Source organism: Saccopteryx leptura, chromosome 1, assembly GCF_036850995.1.
Source record: "Saccopteryx leptura isolate mSacLep1 chromosome 1, mSacLep1_pri_phased_curated, whole genome shotgun sequence".
NCBI lineage: Eukaryota > Metazoa > Chordata > Mammalia > Chiroptera > Emballonuridae > Saccopteryx > Saccopteryx leptura.
In genome coordinates this window covers 174,197,021-174,217,467 of record NC_089503.1, presented here as the reverse complement: position 1 = coordinate 174,217,467, position 20,447 = coordinate 174,197,021, and the positions used below count along the sequence as shown (strand labels likewise).

General features: G+C 41.8%; 2 protein-coding genes across 10 annotated transcripts in view; one reads left to right on the top strand and one right to left on the bottom strand.

Moving 5' to 3' along the window:
* Positions 1-7,970, bottom strand: part of MIA3 (MIA SH3 domain ER export factor 3) — a 47,452-nt gene extending 39,482 nt beyond the window's left edge. For all 4 annotated transcript variants that reach the window (XM_066380592.1, XM_066380611.1, XM_066380601.1 and 1 more), the window contains exons 1-3: positions 7,798-7,970; positions 4,418-4,551; positions 698-784 (exon numbers count right to left, since the gene is read on the bottom strand). In XM_066380592.1, the coding sequence (XP_066236689.1) occupies positions 698-784; positions 4,418-4,551; positions 7,798-7,930 (354 nt within the window). In that variant the 5' untranslated portion in view covers positions 7,931-7,970. The remainder of the gene's footprint in view (positions 1-697; positions 785-4,417; positions 4,552-7,797) is intronic.
* The window catches only part of TAF1A (TATA-box binding protein associated factor, RNA polymerase I subunit A), a 60,470-nt gene that overhangs the window by 15,956 nt on the left and 24,067 nt on the right, over positions 1-20,447 (top strand). For 2 of the 6 annotated variants that reach the window (XM_066380808.1, XM_066380798.1), the window contains 2 exons: positions 17,706-17,831; positions 20,040-20,209. In XM_066380808.1, coding sequence (XP_066236905.1) covers positions 17,708-17,831; positions 20,040-20,209 — 294 coding nt within the window. In that variant the 5' untranslated portion in view covers positions 17,706-17,707. Of the gene's footprint in view, positions 1-16,422; positions 16,724-17,686; positions 17,832-20,039; positions 20,210-20,447 lie in introns of those variants that run through there. The other 4 variants (XM_066380835.1, XM_066380826.1, XM_066380817.1 and 1 more) reach the window with 4 other exon arrangements.

The following is a 20,447-nucleotide window of genomic DNA, read 5'->3' as shown; positions in this document are numbered from 1 at the left end:
ATAAATTAAAATCTGAGACATACACATTAACTTCTTTTTTTGACCAAAACACATTCAAAGACTAAAAAATAGAGCAGGTCCTTGAATAACATCCTGTTGAATGTCATTTCATTATAACATTGATGAAATGGCATAGAAACTTAAGTAATTGCTTATATTAATTAGCCTATTATAAAACTGTCTTTGTTATATATCTTTTTCTTTTTCTTTTTTTTGTATATTTCCAAAGTTAGAAGTAGGGAGGCAGGCAGGCAGACAGACTGTTTCCTGCATACGCCTGACTGGGATCCACCCAGCATGCCCACCAGGGGGTGATGATGCATGGGCATTGCTCTGTTGTAGCTGGAGCCATTCTAGCACCTGAGGCAGAGGCTATGGAGCGGTCCTCAACACCAAGGCCAATTTTGCTCCAATGAAGCCTTGGCTGCAGGAGGGGAAGAGAGAGATAGAGAGGAAGGAGAGGAGGAAGGGTGGAGAAGCAGATAGACGCCTCTCCTGTGTGCCCTGGCGGGAATCTGAACCCGGGACTTCCACATGCCGGGCCGATACTCTACCGCTGAGCCAACTGGCCAGGGCCTGTTATATGTCATTTTGCTTAAAGTTGAACCTATAGATGACAGTGAGAACTTAATGCAGTTAATAACTGATGAATCTGTAAGCCAATTATAATTGAGAAACAAAAAAATCCACAACTTACATCTGCTGGAATTTTTAGCTCTTCTTTAGTATATTTATGGACTACTTGGATCAAATCCTTTGGAAAATATCCAAAAATGCGTCCAACCTATATAAAAGAATGGGCAAAAGAAAAAATATCAATCAAAATATAAGAAATATAAATGAGATAAATGTAAATGAGAGGAAATATTTATATAGATAGGTAGCTCTGACCACAGAAACAGGCACTATTATGAGTATAGAGATTATTATTCCAATAAAAATTAAGCACATAATATTGTAAAGCGAACTTTTCTAAAATCACTGAGGTTTTCTTTATTTTTAAGGATTTTAAAAAAATTATTCATTTTAGAGAGGAGAGAAAGAGAAGGGGGAGGAGCAGGAAGCATCAACTCCTACGTGTCTTGACCAGGCAGGCGCAGGGTTTCAAACCAGGGACCTCAGCATTCCAGCTCTACACTTTATCCACTGCACCACCACAGGCCAGGCCGAGGTTTTCTTTCAACATTCAGCTTAATTATATATGATTATGACTATGCAAATCAAAGCTAGCTAGAAACACAGTTCCAAATAACCTCTAGCAAGAATTTACTTATCAGTATTATGTCTTTCTTAAACCAATAAATACCAGCCATGAAAATCAATAAGTAAAAAGTGCAAAATTTCTGAAATGTGTGACCAACATAACAAAAGACAAATATCTGATATTTTTTGTTTTGTTTTTTGTATTTTTTTGAAGTTGGAAATGGGGAGGCAGTCAGACAGAATCCCGCATGCGCCTGACCGGGATCCACCCAGCATGCCCACCAGGGGGCGTTGCTCTGTTGCAACCAGAGCCATTCTAGCGCCTGAGGCAGAGGCCATAGAGCCATCCTCAGCGCCCGGGCCAACTTTGCTCCAATGGAGCCTTGGCTGCGGGAGAGGAAGAGAGAAACAGAGAGGAAGAAGAGGGGTGGGATGGAGAAGCAGATGGGCACTTCTCCTGTATGCCCTGGCCAGGAATTGAACCCGGGACTCCCGCACGCCAGGCTGACACTCTACCACTGAGCCAACCGGCCAGGGCCAAATATCTACTGATTTTATGGGCTGAGCTAGCCTTTTCAAAAAACTGGATTTCCAACTATTTGGAGAGAAATAAAATTCCTACTAATCTATTCATCAAGCTTTAGTTTTCCACGAAGTCAACCTCTGTAGAGGATCCTCCCATTTATCTACAGCACTGATAGCTGAGATTATACTGAGTGTGTCATCTAGAGAAACATCTACTGCCTTTTACTAGCTAGTCTGAAAAAGAATGGCAGATTCACAATCATTAAAGGAGAAAGGCAGATCAGATGCACAAAAAGAAAAAAAAAAGGCTATCTTATCACTAACTCCCAAAATATCCTAATTACTAGTGCTCTTGTTGTATCTGGCAACCACCTGAAAGCCAGTACTAGTGGTGGAATACTGCTTTGGAGATTAGATAAGGTGGGGCAATTAAAAACTGCCACATTGGCAGTTAAAGTCTGAAACTCTAAGAAACCTTTTTGACAGGATGAAAACTAAGAAATAGAATCATCATTTGAAAGCTAAGGAGAAAGTTTTTGATTTCCTAAAGTACCTGTATAGGGTTCACGAAATGAGAGAGGAGACTGAAGGGAAATATCCCTTCCACCTTCCCAGGAAAATTTTATTTAAAGATTAGGAAAAGGGAAAAGGAAAACCAGAGATCTGTAGAGAAAGAAAATACATTGATCTTTGTGTAATGTTTGTCATATAAAGCTCTGTATTTTTTATACTGGGGAGGGGGGGGCTAAAACCCTATTGCTTATGACCTGATCTCCCCTCCCCCAAAAATGTTTTAAATAACGGCTTTCATAACTAGAAGTAGTCTTTATATCTAATTTTCCTTCCATATATCATCCCTGCCAAGGAACTGCTGATCTGATTTGGGAGAAGAAAGCAGAATACTATTTTAAGAACAAATTCTGCACAGTTACTCTTAGAACAAATGTATATGCCACTACCCTGAAAGGAAACATTCAAAAGGAAGATGGATTACAAGACATGACATGTATTTCCATGACAGAGCACTTGATTTTATAGGAACTAAGACAAGACACACACTAACTACAATACAAAGCAAAAAATAAAATGTCACATGAGCAGTGCAAACAGCACCTCCTAAATAATTATCAGATGGCAAAGATCCCTTCTGGCTTGGTGCTGAGGACAGTGCTTCCCAAAGAAGGCAGGATGACATTTGGGCCGCAGAAAGATGGCAGGTTTTCTAGAGGTGAATTTGGTCGTGAACAAAAGTATGGAGATAGAAAATGCAAGTTGAGTTCACATATCCGAATGCTCAAACCTGACCACTAGATAAAAAAAATGCAGCCTAGGGACATGGAAAAGTATCTGCAAGAACAAAGATTTCTAAGGAAAAGCCCTGGCGGATAGCTCAGTTGATTAGAATGTGTCGTCCCAAGATGCCAAGGTTGTGGGTTCGATCCCTGGTCAGAGTACATACAAGTATTAACCAGTGAATGCATAAATAAGTGGAACAACAAATCCATGTTTCTCTCTCTAAAACCAATAAATTTTTTTAAAAATCTCATGTGGCAGACTTGAAAGAAACAGAATAGATTCTTTATATCGAGTGATTCAACTGGTATTCTGCCTAAATACAAGGGTTGTACTTGACCAGTTGGCCTTTCAAAATTCCTCCCTAGGAACCTGGAATGCCAACAAAATCAATCTGTTTTTCCTTGTGGAGGTTCCTTAAGCCTTATTTTCTGTTGTTTGTTTGGAGTGTTATTGATCGAGACTGAAATCTTTCACAGTTGGGGCTGGATAGTTCTCTAATTTTGGACATCAAAGACTCAATACTTTCAATAAATACATGGTCCACATGTTATACTTTTTAAAAAAGGATAACTCATAAGCCTTCTACTCAGCTCACTTCTAGTGAATCTCTTCGTTCAGAACATCAGAGTGCGATGCACTCATCGACTTCCATGTCTGCTATCGGCGCCCACAGAGCTGCCGGGGGAACCACTGGGAGCCAGTGTCTGAACAGCAGGAAACGGGTGACCCAGAAGTTGCAAACAAAACAAACAAACAAGAAAGCACACAGTGAAAATGAAACTTTGCTTTTTTAACAGACTAAGAAGAGCACACATGATTAGGTAACTGTTCCCAGAGCTGTCCATTTTTCACAAAGACTAATAATTTAGAAAAAAAAGAAATGCACACAAAATCAACTTTGTGAATACCTGAAAACACTATCTTGCACATAGCTTAAGCACACAACCTGAGTCTAATGCACATGAATCCTTCCTTTTCAATGGGAATGAATATTCAGGTTGTGCCATTTCAGCCTTTACTATGTACACCGAGGCTGAGCAGGCTGAGAGGCTGATGCTGGGGAGGAACATCAGGAGGCAGTTCAGTTCTGTTTGAGAAACATCTGGCAGGCCCCTACTCTGTGCCACACCTGAAGCCCACTGGGGACACACAGCAGAGAGGACAGCTTAACACCATCAAGGACCCCAAGAAGACAGTTATTTAAATTGACAGTGCTAAACAAGCCAGTAAGAAGTCAGAGAAGAAAGTGTGTCATTTTCTCCATCATTTCCCAGCAGAATTTGCACGTAGCTCACCAAGTCTGCAGGCTCTGAATAGCAATATTTTCTTTTTCCTGAATCCTTTTTGATGATTTTAGAAAAAAGAAGAAAAAGTATGTCAAATTTTTACTTACACTTCCAGCCCAAACTTCAGGTGATTTCCTTGCTAGTTTATAGTAGACATAGACATGGTCACCTTTTTTAAAATTCACAAAACGACAGTCCGGGCCTGTAAAATCTTCTAGAGCCTCACCTCGGTACATTAACACTGTATATAAAGAGAGAAAAGAAATAATCAGATATTGGGATTCATCTTTCAGAGTCCATATTGATTTATCAGGAATCACTATAAACAACTTTCTCCAGTACTTTTTGGACTCAGTCACTTCCATTGCGACCCCTGTGTTTTGGTCGTTTGACCCCCGCCGGAGTCACGACCCACAGGTTGAGAACCGCTGCTGTAAGTCATGACACCTTCAGCAAGGAGACAGGGATGCGGGGAACTCTCACTAGTTTTCTTTATGGATAATGCTGAGAAACAAAAACCAATGTGTCCACCACCACAAAAGGCTGGCTCAAAACATTTGGTTCCCTCTTGAACCTTCTAGTCCTTGATCTTTGCTGTTTCATAATCACGAAAAAAGACTTCATTTTGTGATTGGGTGACTCAAGCACGGATGCTGACTAGCTTACACCTGGCTACATGTGGCGGTGGTAAGGACCTGGGGAGAGTACCCAGGAATCCTCAAGGGATCAATTAACTTGAACTTAAGCTAAAGGAACGATCTTTAAGTGGCTCTAACTGCAACCACCAGCAGTAAACAATGTCAATTTCATTTGCAGTAATCAAGGACAATTTCATTTGTGGCCAAATTGCTCTCTCCTTACAATATCTAGATAAATTAATGGGAAAGGATTATCACGCCCTGTATTACGGATCCAATCACATTTACAAGGTAATATTCTCTTAAAGTAAATAATACTTACTATAGACAACATTAAGAATGTTTCAAAACAAAGTTAAAATACCCTTTTTAACTTATTTCTATAAACAGAATAAAAAATGGACATAACATGTGGCAGGGACAAGCAAAACTTATGAGAACTGTTCGGTAGTTACCTTCAGTCTTAAAATGTAGTACTTAAATGACACCTGACCTAGAAATGGGCAGAAGTATTTTTCTTTGTGTTAGCCAAGTACACAGTTTCTGATGTTAAATGATATGGGCAATAAGTGCCTTCAATAGCACAGAAAAAGAATGAAATAAAAATAACTTTTCTAAAAGCCAATTAGCAATAAATATGTTAAAATGTATCTTTAAACATGTACTTGAGAGACAAACATAGATTTGAAGGGGTTTGATTTTGAAGCTAAAAATCTCGTTATTTTGGCCCTGGCCGGTTGGCTCAGCGGTAGAGCGTCGGCCTAGCGTGCGGAGGACCCCGGTTCGATTCCCGGCCAGGGCACATAGGAGAAGCGCCCATTTGCTTCTCCACCCCTCCGCCGCGCTTTCCTCTCTGTCTCTCTCTTCCCCTCCCGCAGCCAAGGCTCCATTGGAGCAAAGATGGCCCAGGCGCTGGGGATGGCTCTGTGGCCTCTGCCTCAGGCACTAGAGTGGCTCTGGTCACAACATGGCGACGCCCAGGATGGGCAGAGCATCGCCCCCCATGGTGGGCGTGCCGGGTGGATCCCGGCGGGGCGCATGCGGGAGTCTGTCTGACTGTCTCTCCCTGTTTCCAGCTTCAGAAAAATGAAAAAAAAAAAAAAATCTCGTTATTTTAATTTATGTCAGCATCCTAATACAGATATAATTGAGTGAGAGGCCACGTTGTAGATGATGGACAATTTAATTGGGGACTCTATCAGAATTGGAAATAGCAATGTTTCTCTTGTTCCCCTTAGAATAGATCATTGTGGATTTATAATAAATGAGATGACAACGTAATACAGGCTGTAGAACAGCTGTCTGAAAAGCACATGCCACACAGCACAGCCCAGACCTTGCTTTAGCTGCTTCCTGCTGTGTTTGGTTACATCTGTTTGGACACATGCCAAGTGACAACTTAAGGGCCCATTCAACAACACCATGTCTCCTACTGAGAAAGCATCAGCAATGTGATTCTCCAGGTAACTGCTTTTGAAGAGCTCGGGCATCGGATTGTGCTTGAAAACAGACTAGCAAACATTTGCCATAGCCATCCCTGCTTGCGAATAAGCTGGGTTTGCTCTGAGAAAACTAAAGGAAAAAATTATGGAAGCTGCTCCGGTTTCTGGTGCTCTTTCACATCGGCCCATCCCTCCAGGAATGGCTTAATGCAAATCAGAGATTGCCTCCTTTCTTAGTGAATGGTGTTGCACAAACTTCAAATTATGAGATTTGTTTTTGGATAGCACCAATTTCAATATAAATAGCTTTAAAGTGTAGGCTGGTGGCCTTTTCAGGAAAGAACATTTTCTATACGTTTTGATTACAATTTATGAGCAAACGTTGCAGAAGCGGTTATCAGTTACAAGGTTATCTGAAACCTACTGGGAGTCTCTAATAATGATCCTGGTTCCGCAAACACAGAGGAAGAGATTCCAACAACACAAGCTAAAGCTGGTTGGGTTTATAAAATCCTTGGAGCGTTCATTATCGTTATTTTAACGGTCCTCTTCATTGGAGTCTGGGGATCTCCACCCTCTGCAACCCCCACCCTCAATCCGAGATACGGGGTAATTATGTTTCCTGCGTGAAGAAGAGCAGGCTGCCGGTCCCACGTGGCCGAGGCAGATGCCCTGCAACTTTCAAGAGTCAAGAATTTGGGCCTTGCCGGTGCCCTCCCTGCCTGCTGCTCTGCCAGGAGACTTCCAAGAACAGAAATGACAAGACTGAGGCAGAACCCTTGGAATACACAGCATGCCTGGACTCCGAGATTGTCCCAAACCTAAACTCCACTATCTGTTCAAAAGGCGGTCTGTGCCCCAAGTCCGAGTGAAGCAGAAAGGCGAAGGGGCAGCGACAGGGTGCCCTTCCAGAGCTCCATCATCAACCTACGGCAGGGAATCCGATCACCGAGCCCTGAGCTCGTCTGCGCCGGGACAGCACCTACCGGCGTCCCCGAAGCGGGGGCAGGAAAGCGCTCAGAGCCGGCGTGGGAAGCCCAAAGCACGCGGCGCGCCACCTCATCTCTTCTCTGAGCCATCGCGCGTGGGTAGTGGACGTTGGGACCTCACCCAGGGGCATCAGGGGCCACATTCAACCCCCCCCCCCCTCAATCCCGCCTCGGTCAGCAAAGGGAAAATAATCGCAGGCAACAAGTGGGAGGTGCAGCCCCCCGCGGCCAGGGCCTGCTGGCCCGGGCTCCCACCGGGCCGCAAGGCACCAACGCAGAGACCCAGGGCTCGGTCCCCGATCCCCCTTCCCGGCGCTCCGCCTCTGGCCCGGGCTGCTGAGACTCTCCAGCCGGCGTGCTGGCTGCCGAGCTCCCGCCTCCACGCAGCCCGGGCCGCTGTCGCCCTCTGGGCACTCACTGCTGCATTCCTCGTCTGCGCAGAGTTTGTGCTCCGAGAAGCGCCGGTCCAGGTCAGGCTCTTGCTGGCCCGGTACCCACCAGGGCAGCCCGAGCAGGAGCAGCCAGAAGGGCAGCCCCGGCGCCGCAGCCATGTTGTGGTCACCGCGGGGAGCCGGTGACGCCAAGGAGGAGGCCCGGCAGGCGCCCACGGGCGGGGCCGGGGGCGGAGCTCAGCAGGCCGGTGGGAAGTGCGCCCGAAGGGCGGTGCTTGGGGAGGTGTGAGTTCCTGTCTGACACGTCAGCACGGGCTCCGGGAGGGGATGAAAGGGTCTCGGAAGGGAAGGACCACAACCGCACTCTTCTCTCCGTGTCTCCCCACGCTCTGCGACCTTGGATCCCGTAACCTCACGCCAACCAGTTAGTAGGATGGCGCGAGGTTCTCGCACCTCCTCATTTCTGATCCGCAACCCCCATTCTTGGTTTGGCACCTCCTTTCCCCAGCTACGAAATCCCACCCACGATTTGCTACTGTTAGTCCCTGTTTCTAGGCTCCCTCTCCTTCAGACTCCCAGGGGTTCTTGGGGCCCCTTCCCAGGTACCCCTTTGATTAAGAAGGGGGCATGTGAGTGGAATGGTGCGTTGGTGATGTAAATTAGCGCCAGTGGCCAGCTTGGTCTTTTTAGGAGCCCTGGGAGATAGAGATGGGCAATGGATCCCCGAGCTGAGATCTTCAGATTCTTGGAGATCCATAAAGAGAGAAGTAGCCTGACCTGTGGTGGCGCAGTGGATAAAGCCTTGACCTGGAATGCTGAGGTCGCCGGTTTGAAACCCTGAGCTTGCCTGGTCAAGGCACATATGGGAGTTGATGCTTCCTGCTCCTCCCCCTTCTCTCTCTCTTTCTCTCTCTCTCTCTTCTCTGAAATGAATAATAAAAAAAAAGCCATAACATAAAGAGAGAAGTAATTTAATTCCAGACAAATGTGTTGAGCTCCCATTTTATGCTACCATTTCATGCCAGGCCCTGGACAAAAGTTCTAGGGCTGTGTGCAGAAATACATACATCAAAGACAAGATAACTGGCCCTTGCCTCAGGAAGCCCACAGTTGAGTGGGGAACCAACCGGCATGAGAACGACTAATGAATCAATGTCCCAGTAGGAGAGAGCTAACCTTTATTGAGTACTTTCTTTAGAAGCAGGTGTTATTCTGAGGTCTTTATTTGACATGAATACATTTATTCTTCACAACAATGGTACTTCACGATAGTAGATCCTATCGAAACCTATCTTCATTTCTGAGATGAGCAAATTAAGGTCTCTCCACTCTAGTGGGTGAGGGAGCTAAAATTCAAACCCATGCAGTACCATTCCTTTTATTACAACTCTTTAAAGCTTCCACCAAGCAAAATGCAGGATGAATCATAATTCCTTTTCAACAGCATTGAAATATGTGGCACTGAAGCTTAACATACACGTAATTCTTGGTGTATTATTTGTTACCATCCCAAAGGGAATTTTCACTGGGAAAAGGTGGAGTAAGACTTTAAAAAAATTAACTTGTGGTTTTAGGGGGAGACATCATAATGTAAGCTATGGAGGTTCGTGATTATAAATAATTAGTAGTCTGAATGAAAAGGACAGGAAAAATACATCTGAAACAAATAGAAGACAGCATAATAACATCTATCACTGCAAACGTCCCATGGGGTCTGCTGAGGAACATCTAAAGGCCTAACACTAAAGTTACCAGGAAGAACCTAGTCTATTGCCAATGATGAAACCACTTAAGAGTCCAGAGAATGGTGTAAAATATTACTGAGTACTATGGCTTCCAGCCAAGAAGGATTAATCGGGATCACATTTACCCTCCCATATTAAGCATCTAAAAAAAACTGGACGAAATATATGAAGCAGTGATTTTCAGACATTAGATAACAAACAGTATGGAACAATGATCTCTGTGATAAGTGGAACAAATGAGGTGAGTGCTAGGATTGCCCAGCTTACTCCCTGCATAAAGGTTCCAGGTCACAACCAGAGAAAGGAAAGTCATGCAGGTGATCTCCGTGAGTTGAAGACACAGATTTGAAAGTTTGGGGAGGTCAAGGCAGCTGAGATTTTCAGAAAATGGCACAGGAGAGAATAGAGCTGAATGGAGAAGAGAAAACTTCATAGAGAAAACTCCAGAGACATGCAGATGGTTATTCTCAAGTCTTCAACTGAGTAATGATAAGCACTTGTATATAAAGAACTAACGGAAGAGAAAGAACCACCAGAGAGGAAAGAGATAGACACTGTTAAATTAAAGAAGTTTGTGCTCGCACTCGCCAGAGTAGAAAACATAATAAAAAGGGCAAGATAGAGGGCTCAATAAAGGGGAAATTAGCAGTTTAAGGTTGAAAGTTACTCTAATAAAGATTAAAAATAAACCTCAAAAAGTTCAAAATGGGCCTGACCAGGCAGTGGATAGAGTGTCGGGCTGGGTGGGATGCAGACGACCCAGGCTCGAGACCCTGAGCTCGCCAGTTTGAAAGCAGGCTCATCAGGCTTGAACAAGGCTCACTAGCTTGAGCCCAAGGTCACAGGCTTTAGCAAGGGGTCACTCAGTCTGCTGTAACCCCACGGTCAAGGCACATATGAGAAAGCAATCAATGAACAACTAAGGTGTCACAACGAAAAACTAATAATTGATGCTTCTCATCTCTGCGTTCCTATCTGTCCCTATCAATCCCTCTTTCTGACTCTCTCTCTGTTAAAAAAAAAAAGTTCAAAATGGCCTGACCTGTGGTGGCGCAGTGGATAAGGCATCAACCTAGAACACTGAGGAGGTTGCCGGTTTGAAGCCCTGGGCTTGCAGGGTCGAGACACATATGGGAGTTGATGCTTCCTGCTCCTCTCTCCTTCTCTCTCTTATCTAAAATGAATTTTTTTTATTTTTATTTTTTTACAGAGACAGAGTCAGAGAGAGGGATAGACAGGAACAGAGAGAGATGAGAAGCATCAATCATTAGTTTTTCGTTGCGACACCTTAGTTGTTCATTGATTGCTTCATCATATGTGCCTTGATCATGGGGCTACAGCAGACCAAGTAACCCCTTGCTCAAGCCAGCGACCTTGGGTCCAAGCTGGTGAGCTTTTGCTCAAACCAGATGAGCCCGCGCTCAAACTGGCATCCTTGGGGTCTCGAACCTAGGTCTTCTGCATCCCAGTCTGACGCTCTATCCACTGTGCCACTGCCTGGTCAGGCTAAAATGAATTTTTAAAAAGTTAAAAATGTAAATTGACTGCATTCCATGACACAGTTCAAGAATATTTATTTATTTATTTATTTATTTATTTATTTATTTATTTATTTTTATTTATTTTTACAGGGACAGAGAAAGAGTCAGAGAGAGGGATAGATAGGGACAGACAGGAACTTGAGAGAGATGAGAAGCATCAATCATCAGTTTTTCTTTGCGACCCCTTAGTTGTTCATTGATTGCTTTCTAATATGTGCCTTGACTATTGGCCTTCGGCAGACTGAGTAACCCCTTGCTCGAACCAGCGACCTTGGGTCCAAGCTGGTGAGCTTTTGCTCAAGCCAGATGAGCCTGCGCTCAAGCTGGTGACCTCAGAGTCTTGAACCTCCGCATACCAGTCTGATGCTGTATTCACTGTGCCACCGCCTGGTCAGGCCAGTTCAAGAATATTTAAAAGAATACAAAATACTGAGCACCTAACAAGGTAAATTCACAGTAACTGGAGTCCAGTAAAAAATTATGAGGCATGAAAAGAAGCAAGAAAACACAAGCCACAAAGAAAGGAAAAAATCAATCAATAGAAACTATATTAAATTATACAAATGATAGAATTATTACACCAGGACATTAGCACAGTTATATTCCATAGGTTAAAGATGCTGTAGGAAAGCATAAGCATGGAAAGGAGAAACACGGGACCAAAATGATCCAGGTCAAACTTAGGTGAAGAAAAATAACAACTAAGATAGAGAAAAACAACAACACTGGGTGGGATTAAGAGCAGATTAGAGACTGCAGAAGAAAATAATAGTGAACTTGAAGACATAGCAATAGAAACTCTCCAAAATGAAAGAGAGAGAAAAAAGAGACTAATAAACAGCATCAGTGTGCACAACTTCAATCATTCTGATATATGTGTCATAGAAGTCTCTGAGGAGGTGGGAGATAGAAAATATGTTTGAAGAAATAATGGATAAAAGTATTCCAGGTTTAATGAAAACTCACAGATCCAAGAAGTTCAACAAACTCCAAGCACAAGAAATATGAACAAGTTCACGTCAAATGACTTGAAACCAGTGGTAATTTTAAAAAATGTGAAAGTCATCTACAGAAAATAGTCACTCTATATACACAGGAGCAAAAATGAGTCACAGGATCATTCTTGTTGGAGAAATGGAAGCCAGAAGACAGTCAATCAACGTATTTAAAGTGCTAGAAGAAAAATATGACACTCTGGAGTTGTATACTAAGTGAAAGTATTTTTCAAAGATGACGTGAAGTCTTACAACACATGGTGCTGGGACAACTGGATATCCATATGCAAAAGAAAGAAATGAACACTACCTTATACCACATACAGAAATTAATTAAAAAAGGATTATAGACCTAAATGTAAAAGCTAAAACCATAAAAATCCTAGGAAAAAACGGAGAAATCTTGGAGTAGTAAGCAATGATTTCTTATTTTATTTTATTTTATTTTATTTTATTTTATTTTATTTTACAGGGACAGAGAGAGAGTCAGAGAGAGGGATAGATAGGGACAGACAGACAGGAACGGAGAGAGATGAGAAGCATCAATCTTCAGTTTTCTCGTTGCGACACCTTAGTTGTTCATTGATTGCCTTCTCATATGTGCCTTAACCGTGGGCCTTCAGCAGACCGAGTGACCCCTTGCTTGAGCCAGTGACCTTGGATCCAAGCTGGTGAGCTTTTTTTTTTTTTTTTTTTTTTTGCTCAAGCCAGATGAGCTTGCGCTCAAGCTGGTGATCTCGGGGTCTCAAACCTGGGTCTTCCGCATCCCAGTCCGACGCTCTATCCACTGCGCCACCGCCTGGCCAGGCATGATTTCTTAGATATGACAACAAAAGCACAGAAATAAAAAAAAACACATAAATTTGTCTTAGTAAAATTTAAAAATTAAATTTCAAAGGACATCATGAAAAAGTGAAAAGATAACCACACAGAAGGAAGGAAAATATTTGTTGGTTACATATCTGATAAGGAATCTAGAACAGCGATTTCCAACTAATGTGCCACAAAAAAAAATTTAAATATTTAATACCTGATTATTTAGTCAGCGTCACTGACTTCTTTTCCCTTAGATTGTCAAATAAAAAAATAGCAACAGCCTGGCTGGATAGCTCAGTTGGTTTAGAGTGTCGTCCCAATATGCAAAGATTGTGTGTTCAATCACCAGTAAGGGCACATACAGGAACAGATCAATGTTTCTGTCTCTCTTTCCCTCTTCTTCTCTCTCTAAAATCAATCAATTAATCAATCAATTTTTTAAAATGACAGCAGCCAACATAATAGTAGTTGTCTGGTGTGAATGCCCTATCTTGAGCCATAAATATCAGTCATATAATAGAGTTGCATCTTATTGGTCATGTTGCATAATATGGTTGCATCTGGTTGGTTAATTCTTGGTACCAGAAATCTTTATATACAAGTATTGCCATCTGATTTTTTAAAAAGTCACCCTGGAGCAAAAAGAGTGGGCAATTACTATTATTATTATTATTATTATTATTATTATTATTTTGTTTTGTAAGTCACTCAAAATTATACCTAATTTTTTTTTTAGCAGATCAGCCAAAATAAATTTTTTTGGAGTGTTGCAGAATTTTAGTAATTAGTCTATGTGTGCCATGAGATGAAAAAGGTTGAAAATCGCTGATCTAGAATATATTAAAATCTCTTTAAAATTCAGTAATAAAAGACAAACTGAAGAACTATAAACCAGATAAATATCCTAGGAAAGGTCTTAGTTAAAAATACAAACACTATTGACTGGTTACAAAATAGTGAGTCAGAAAAACACCAAACACATTTCTTTATTGTGTGAGGTCAACCTATATAGTATCATTTTCTGCTGAGCATCCTGAGATCTTCCTTTCTTCTCAGATTTCTGGCTTTTGTGTCAGTGTCCCCTGTGTGGTCAGTGTCTAGAAGGTGGGTTTACCTCTTACAACTGTGTCCAACCCTGAGGGTAGAGAATGACTCTGGATCCTCATCATATTCATGACAGTGGAAACTCCTAAAAGATCAACAAATTTCTCTTGCTAATACCAATCATCTCTCTTAGTAAGAATGGGGGGATGGGATGAGAAAAAGAACACTGCCACACAATAAGTGCTAAAATGTGTTTTGGTATAAACTGTAAGCACTAAAGAGTTCAAAAAAGGAGGAAAGTAAATGATGGTTGTTGGATTTGAGTTAGGTCTTGGTGAATAAGCAGAATTTAGATTCTAAAAAGAAAGGAAAGGTCAAGTGAAGAAAGAACCTAAAACCAAAAAAAAAAAAAAAAAAGTAATTTTGAAAGGACAGTAAGGCAGTAAGGAGACCTAATCTTACTAGAGTGAATCAATCCTGTTAAAAAATAGCGAGAGATAAATTTGGGTGGCTACGGTAGGTCAGATTATGAAAATCAAGCACATGAATTTAAATTTAGTAGAGTCAAAGACAGAAAGGCATCAGACTTTAGGGATCATAAAAATGAAGGGAACTTTAAGCAAGTATTCTGTTCTGAAGTCCAAGGAAAACGGAGTTTGGGGTTAAGCTTGGCCATTAGGGTTAAATTCTTCCCCCCAAATAAAAAGCCATGCCAAAGTCACGTCAGAGGTTATGGTCTTCCGGGAGTGAGTCATACACAAGGCAAGTTTTCTGTCAGCATATACTATTTGTCTAGTCTTGGCAAATACCCCAATTTCTGTTGTGCAAAGAAAGAAAAACTCAAACATCTGAAATTGCCACAATTATATGTAGGTTTATATATAAGTTCCTGTTTCCGGTTCTGCCTAATTTACTTTGGCACTATTTTCAAAGAAGTCAAATATTTGATGCTTTGAAACGAACAAATTCCAAGGTGGGGCCTGAGCAACTCTATTTCTACAGTGTAGACTGGCTTTATCCATTATAGTTTTCAGTTATGGGTTACTTACTTACAGGACAACAGCAGAGGCAGGGATTGTAGTAAAAAAAATTAAGCTAAATATCAGAAGTCGACTTGTGTGATCCTAGGCGAGTCATCAGTTTTTATGTGTCTCAGGTTCCTCATCTATAAAATCGGGGCTAATGTTAACACTTCATGGTGTTTCTTGAAAAAGCAAGTAAGATCACATGTTAAAAGTTGCTCATTTATGTTGTTTAAAAAATTAAACAGCAACATATCTGGCTCTTAGCCAACAAAGATGCTTGCTAGTGCAAAAAGAGTCTCAGAAAATCAATGACTTTTTGTCACAATGGAGACATATTTAGATAGTACCTACCATGAACACTTTTTTTACTAAAAGTCAGTGTGGCAGGTAATACCCTCCCAAGCTGTGGTTGGCAGTTCCAAAGCGCCCCCTGGAGGAGACACTAAGAACTGAGAGGAGAGGAAGAGAGGTTCTTGATGACACCCAATCACAGCCCACTTGTTAACAAATCACAAATGTCCGGACAAAGCAAACCTCCTGAATCCTCAGCATTTGAATTGATATATTCAGTATAAAATTAAGAACAGGAACATAGGAATAGAAATACTATTATTAAGACTACTCAAGTGTGGTTATTGAGCAATTGCATACAGAAAGAGAATGAGTTAGCTGCAAGTGTTAAAGCTCATTCCTATTTAAATCTTCATAGAATAGGAAATGATATGGAATACAAAAGAGGATGAATGAATGACATCAAACCAGAATAAATAAAGGAATTCCTGGACAAACTCTTACTAGACCCTTCAATCAACTCTACAATACCCTGATTCTGTTCAAACTATTTACTTTTGGGGTAAAATTTTCCCATGGCAGCCTATGCTATTACTTGTGCAGCCTTACAAAATTCTTGTAATGACTTGAAAGACTTTAAAGCTGCCTTCCTTTAACTTTCATTCTTTAGTCCTAGTTTTGTTAACTGGGCTGTTTTGAAGAAGTAGTCTGATCCTTCTTTCACAGATCAACTTTACAAATTTTGGAGATACATATTGTTTCTCCATTGGTCTCTGCTCTTCCAGGGTGGTCTTCCGTAGAACCCCTCAACTTTCCACTATTTCACATTTAGCCATTTTACTTTCCATGCCTGTTTCATAAAAAGTTTGTCAACTTTCCTCATGACAGTGACTTCAGGTGAGTCTGCAGAACCACCACTGTTGAGAGGAAAAACACTTTTGCCCAAATTTGGGGGACATAGTTAGGGGTCACCTTGATTCAAAGCTAAGTATTCATGAAAGAAAAAAATTTCAAGGAAGCAATTCTGATTGGTTTTGCCAGGACCACCAACCACACTTCTGAGGCTCGCGCAGTGACCTCCTGAGCCAAGCAAAATCCTACAGGTAACATGGGTAAAGGACATTCTGCCTTTTTTGACTGTTCACTTCATCCCAATATCCACTTGCAATTAAAGTCTCCCATTTCCCCAATTAGGATGGGCTAAGCTACGAAGCTGGAGTGAAAGCAGTAGGAGGGCGGCAGCTCGCGGTCACTTCCGGGTTACTGGGGCGGGGGACCTGGGTGTCAAGCAGCGAGGGTTGAAGCCGAAGACCCACCACGGCTGCGCCTACGAAGCAAGTTAGGGGCGGAGCTGCGTCTGCGCACCGCCTTAAAGTCCGCTGAAGATTTACGCGTGCTTTAACCAAGCACTCCCTAACTCCACTTCCGGTGTTTGCCACGCTGCTCCGTATCCAGGAGATGGGGTTAGGTGGTACAGGCGACTTCTGGTAGGCAGGTAAGTGCCACCGGTGTCATCCACGGACTCACAGTCCGTGTGCATGGGATTCAGATTCACCTGTTCTTTAAAGCCCAGGCTCCTAACCCTAGAATTTGATTTTAAAAGGTGTACTCTGGCCGTGATGTGGAGTAGGTACATTTGAGACGTGGAGACAAGCTACAAAATTAATGCGGTAATCTAGAAGCAGTTTGAAGGTGTCCTGAGCTGGGGCAGCGGTGTAGGATGGCGGAGAAGAGGGAAGGCTGAAGTGCCAGCAGGCAGTACCAGCAGGACCGAATAAGCCATCGGCTGAGGGAGCGAGGGAGATGGTCCTGAGCACCTTGAGGGTTAAGTCCAAACTCTGCTAGGCATAAAGGGCTGCCTTCCGAGATCGGTTTCCCGCCGTCACTTCTGGTTTGCGATCCCCTCCTCCACCCACACCTCAGACTCTGTGCTGGACAAGTTCTTCAGTTAGTATTTCATAGCATATTGTCATCATCTTTCTTGTGACATCGGGCCAAGCTGTTGTCCTTTACTTAGCCCTTCTGTTTTTTCAATATGAAAATGGAATAAAATAATAGTACTTACCTCAGGATGTCTGTAAGGATTAAATTATGAGATTTATATGCCCGGTGTATAGAAAACGTCCAATAAATGTTAACTATTATTACCGTTATCATTGTATTGTTTTTTTATTAGGCATTACTTTGCTGTTTCTCCCTCTAGACTTGAGCACTTGTTTTGTTTTTTAAATCAAGGGACAGAGTCTTATCTTAGTGTTTTCTTGAAACAAAGTAGTATTTGTTTATTTTGAATGGATCATTTATTTTGGCTGTTGCTGACATAAGTTAATTTTTTAAAAGGAACTACCAGGTACAACTGATTTTGCTAATCAAATGATAATTGCTAGATAAAAAGTTTTGTGTGTGTGTTTTTGTATAACTCAGAAGGCTGTGGATCAAGATGTACAGAAAGTAACAGATATTCTCAGTTGAAATAGGTATGAGTGATTCCAGTGAAGAATTTATAAAGCCAGAGACAGAGGATGATGACCCAGGGGAACGGAGTGTACTCTCTGGTTCAGGAATGTGTTTTCCTTGGCTCCATAAGCATATAGATAGTGTGGGTAAGTAAAACACAATACAGCCCTTTTATATTCCATGCAAAGGGTTGATAAGATTCGATATGGATACAAAATGAATAACCAAGCTGGTTTACTTTTCAAGATAGGAATACATATATGAGGGTTTCTTATACTGTGGCAATAAAGAAATCATAAAAAAATAGACTGTTTTTCTTTCAGATTTCTTTTCCTTTGAATTAATAATAGTCTCTATTATGGTAGATGCACTTTTTTTTCCTTTTTTTTTTTACAGAGATAGAGAGTCAGAGAGAGGGGACATATAGGGACAGACAGGGATGGAGAGAGATGAGAAGCATCAATCATCAGTTTTTCATTGCAACACCTTAGTTGTTCATTGATTGCTTTCTCATATGTGCCTTGACCGTGGGCCTTCAGCAGACCGAGTAACCCCCTGCTCAAGCAAGCGACCTTGGGTCCAAGCTAGTGAGCTTTTTGCTCAAACCAGATGAGCCCACGCTCAAACTGGCGACCTCAGGGACTTGAACCTGGGTCCTCTGCATCCCAGTCTGACGCTCTATCCACTGCACCACCGCCCAGTCAGGCAATACACTTTTTTTTTAACTGAGCACTTACTATATTCCTGGCATTGGCTAAATATTGGGGCTACCTAGAGGAAGAAGATATGGTCTCTGCCATTGTGGAGCACATACCTAGCAGGTGTTTTCAAGAAATTTCTGTTGAGTTGTATTGACATAACCCCTAATGGAATTGACCTATAACAGATTTTGAAAAAAGAAAATTTTCTCCCATTTTCATCTTATGTAATTTAAGCCAGTTTTTCTCTGTGATAAATTCTGTGTAAGAACTTATAAAAGAGTCAGTTTCCTGTATGTTGGCACACTGGATGGTGTAGTTCTGGGAGTACATTTGAACCAACACTTTTCTTATCACTCTCAAATCTTTCTTAGCCTAGCTTCTCCCTCCTCCTCCTTTTAGTGGCTGATAGGTTATAGGTGATTTTTTTTTCTTGCTTGATATGTAATGAGAGAAAAAACATTTAATGAAATGGAAAAGATAAAGTGCAAATTGAGAGCACATTCAGCGGGAGCCCCAATACCGGGTTCTACAAATACTAGGCAGTTAGTTACACTTCAGGTGAAGTAACAGGTCATGAGCTAGAGGTGGAGAACAACTGTGAATTATCCAGGTACCCTCCTAATGTTCAACCTTGTACAAGTTTTCTTTGTAAGGTCATCTTTAGGTTTCTTCTTTCTTAATATTCTGTGTCCTAAAATAACCCAAACACTAAAAGAGAAAACACTAAAATGAACTCCAAATAAAATGCTAGCTTATAAGTTAAAATGTCTCACTTCTTTACAATACAGTACATTTATGTAATGATGGCTTTAATCTGAATTTGTTGTTGATGTAAGAAATGTCCAAACCTGTAAAGAATTTTTATGAGTTTATTTGAGCCCAAACTGACGATGGTTTCTAGGAAGCAAGATCTCAAATGCTCCTTATTTCCCCTTGTCTCCTAGACTTTAGCTCCTATTTCTTTATCTTTTGATCTAAATCTCATCTCGTGTAATTATATCATGAGATGTAAATTAATTCTCAGTAAATTCTCAGTAAGTCTATATGTAAGGCATTTTATTTTTATTTATATATTTATTTATTTTATTAAATGAGAGGCGGGGAGGCAGAAAAAGACTCCCACATTGGCCTGACAAGGATCTACCCAGCAAGCTCCCTACCAGGCAATGCTCTGCTCCTCTAGGCTGCTGCTCCGTTGCTCAGCAACCAAGCTATTTTAGTGCCTGAGGGGAAGCCATGGAGCCATCCTCAGCCCCTGGGCCAACTTTGCTTGAACCATTCAAGCCATGGCTGCGGGAGAGGGAGAGATTGAGAGAGGAAAGCGGTAGGAGGAGGGGTGGAGAAGAAGATGGTCACTTCTCCTGTGTGCCCTGACTGGGAATCAAACCTGGGACTTTCACATGCTGGGCTGACGCTCTACCACTGAGCCAACCAGCCAGGTCCTGTGAGGCATTTTGAAGGTGAGGAAACTGAATCGGAAGTAACTCTTTAAGTGCTGGTCTCAGGAGCCAAATCCATGTCTATCTGGAACATCGCCATGACTGAAATACATGAGAACATGTAAAGTATGTCGCATAGGGCCTCATGGAAGTAGGTTTTTGAGCTGTTGAATCAGAGTCACCAGGTAAAGACTCTTCTCTTTAATCTTTATAGTGACCAAAGGGAAAGAGGAGAAGGATTTTGCTCAGACAACAAATGCTTGTTTAGGTTTCATCCAAGAAGCTCTGTTGAAGCACCAGTGGCAGCAGGCGGCAGAGTACATGCACAGTTACTTTCAGATCCTAGAAGATTCAGACAACAACAAAAAGCAGGTTGCACCCAAGGTAAGTCAAGTGTGAGTCTGCTGGAGGAGATGACTGATGTCTGAGGGTTTCAGTCTGTGGAGTTCTCCCCAGAATAGGTTTTTCAGGATCTCTAGTTGATTTGACTAGGAATTACTAAAAGTAGTTTAAATAGAGTGTTTGTATTGGGACATTTTATTTGCACACTGTTGTTACTCTGTGATTTTTTTTTTATTTTTTATTTTTTTTTTCATTTTTCTGAAGCTGGAAACAGGGAGAG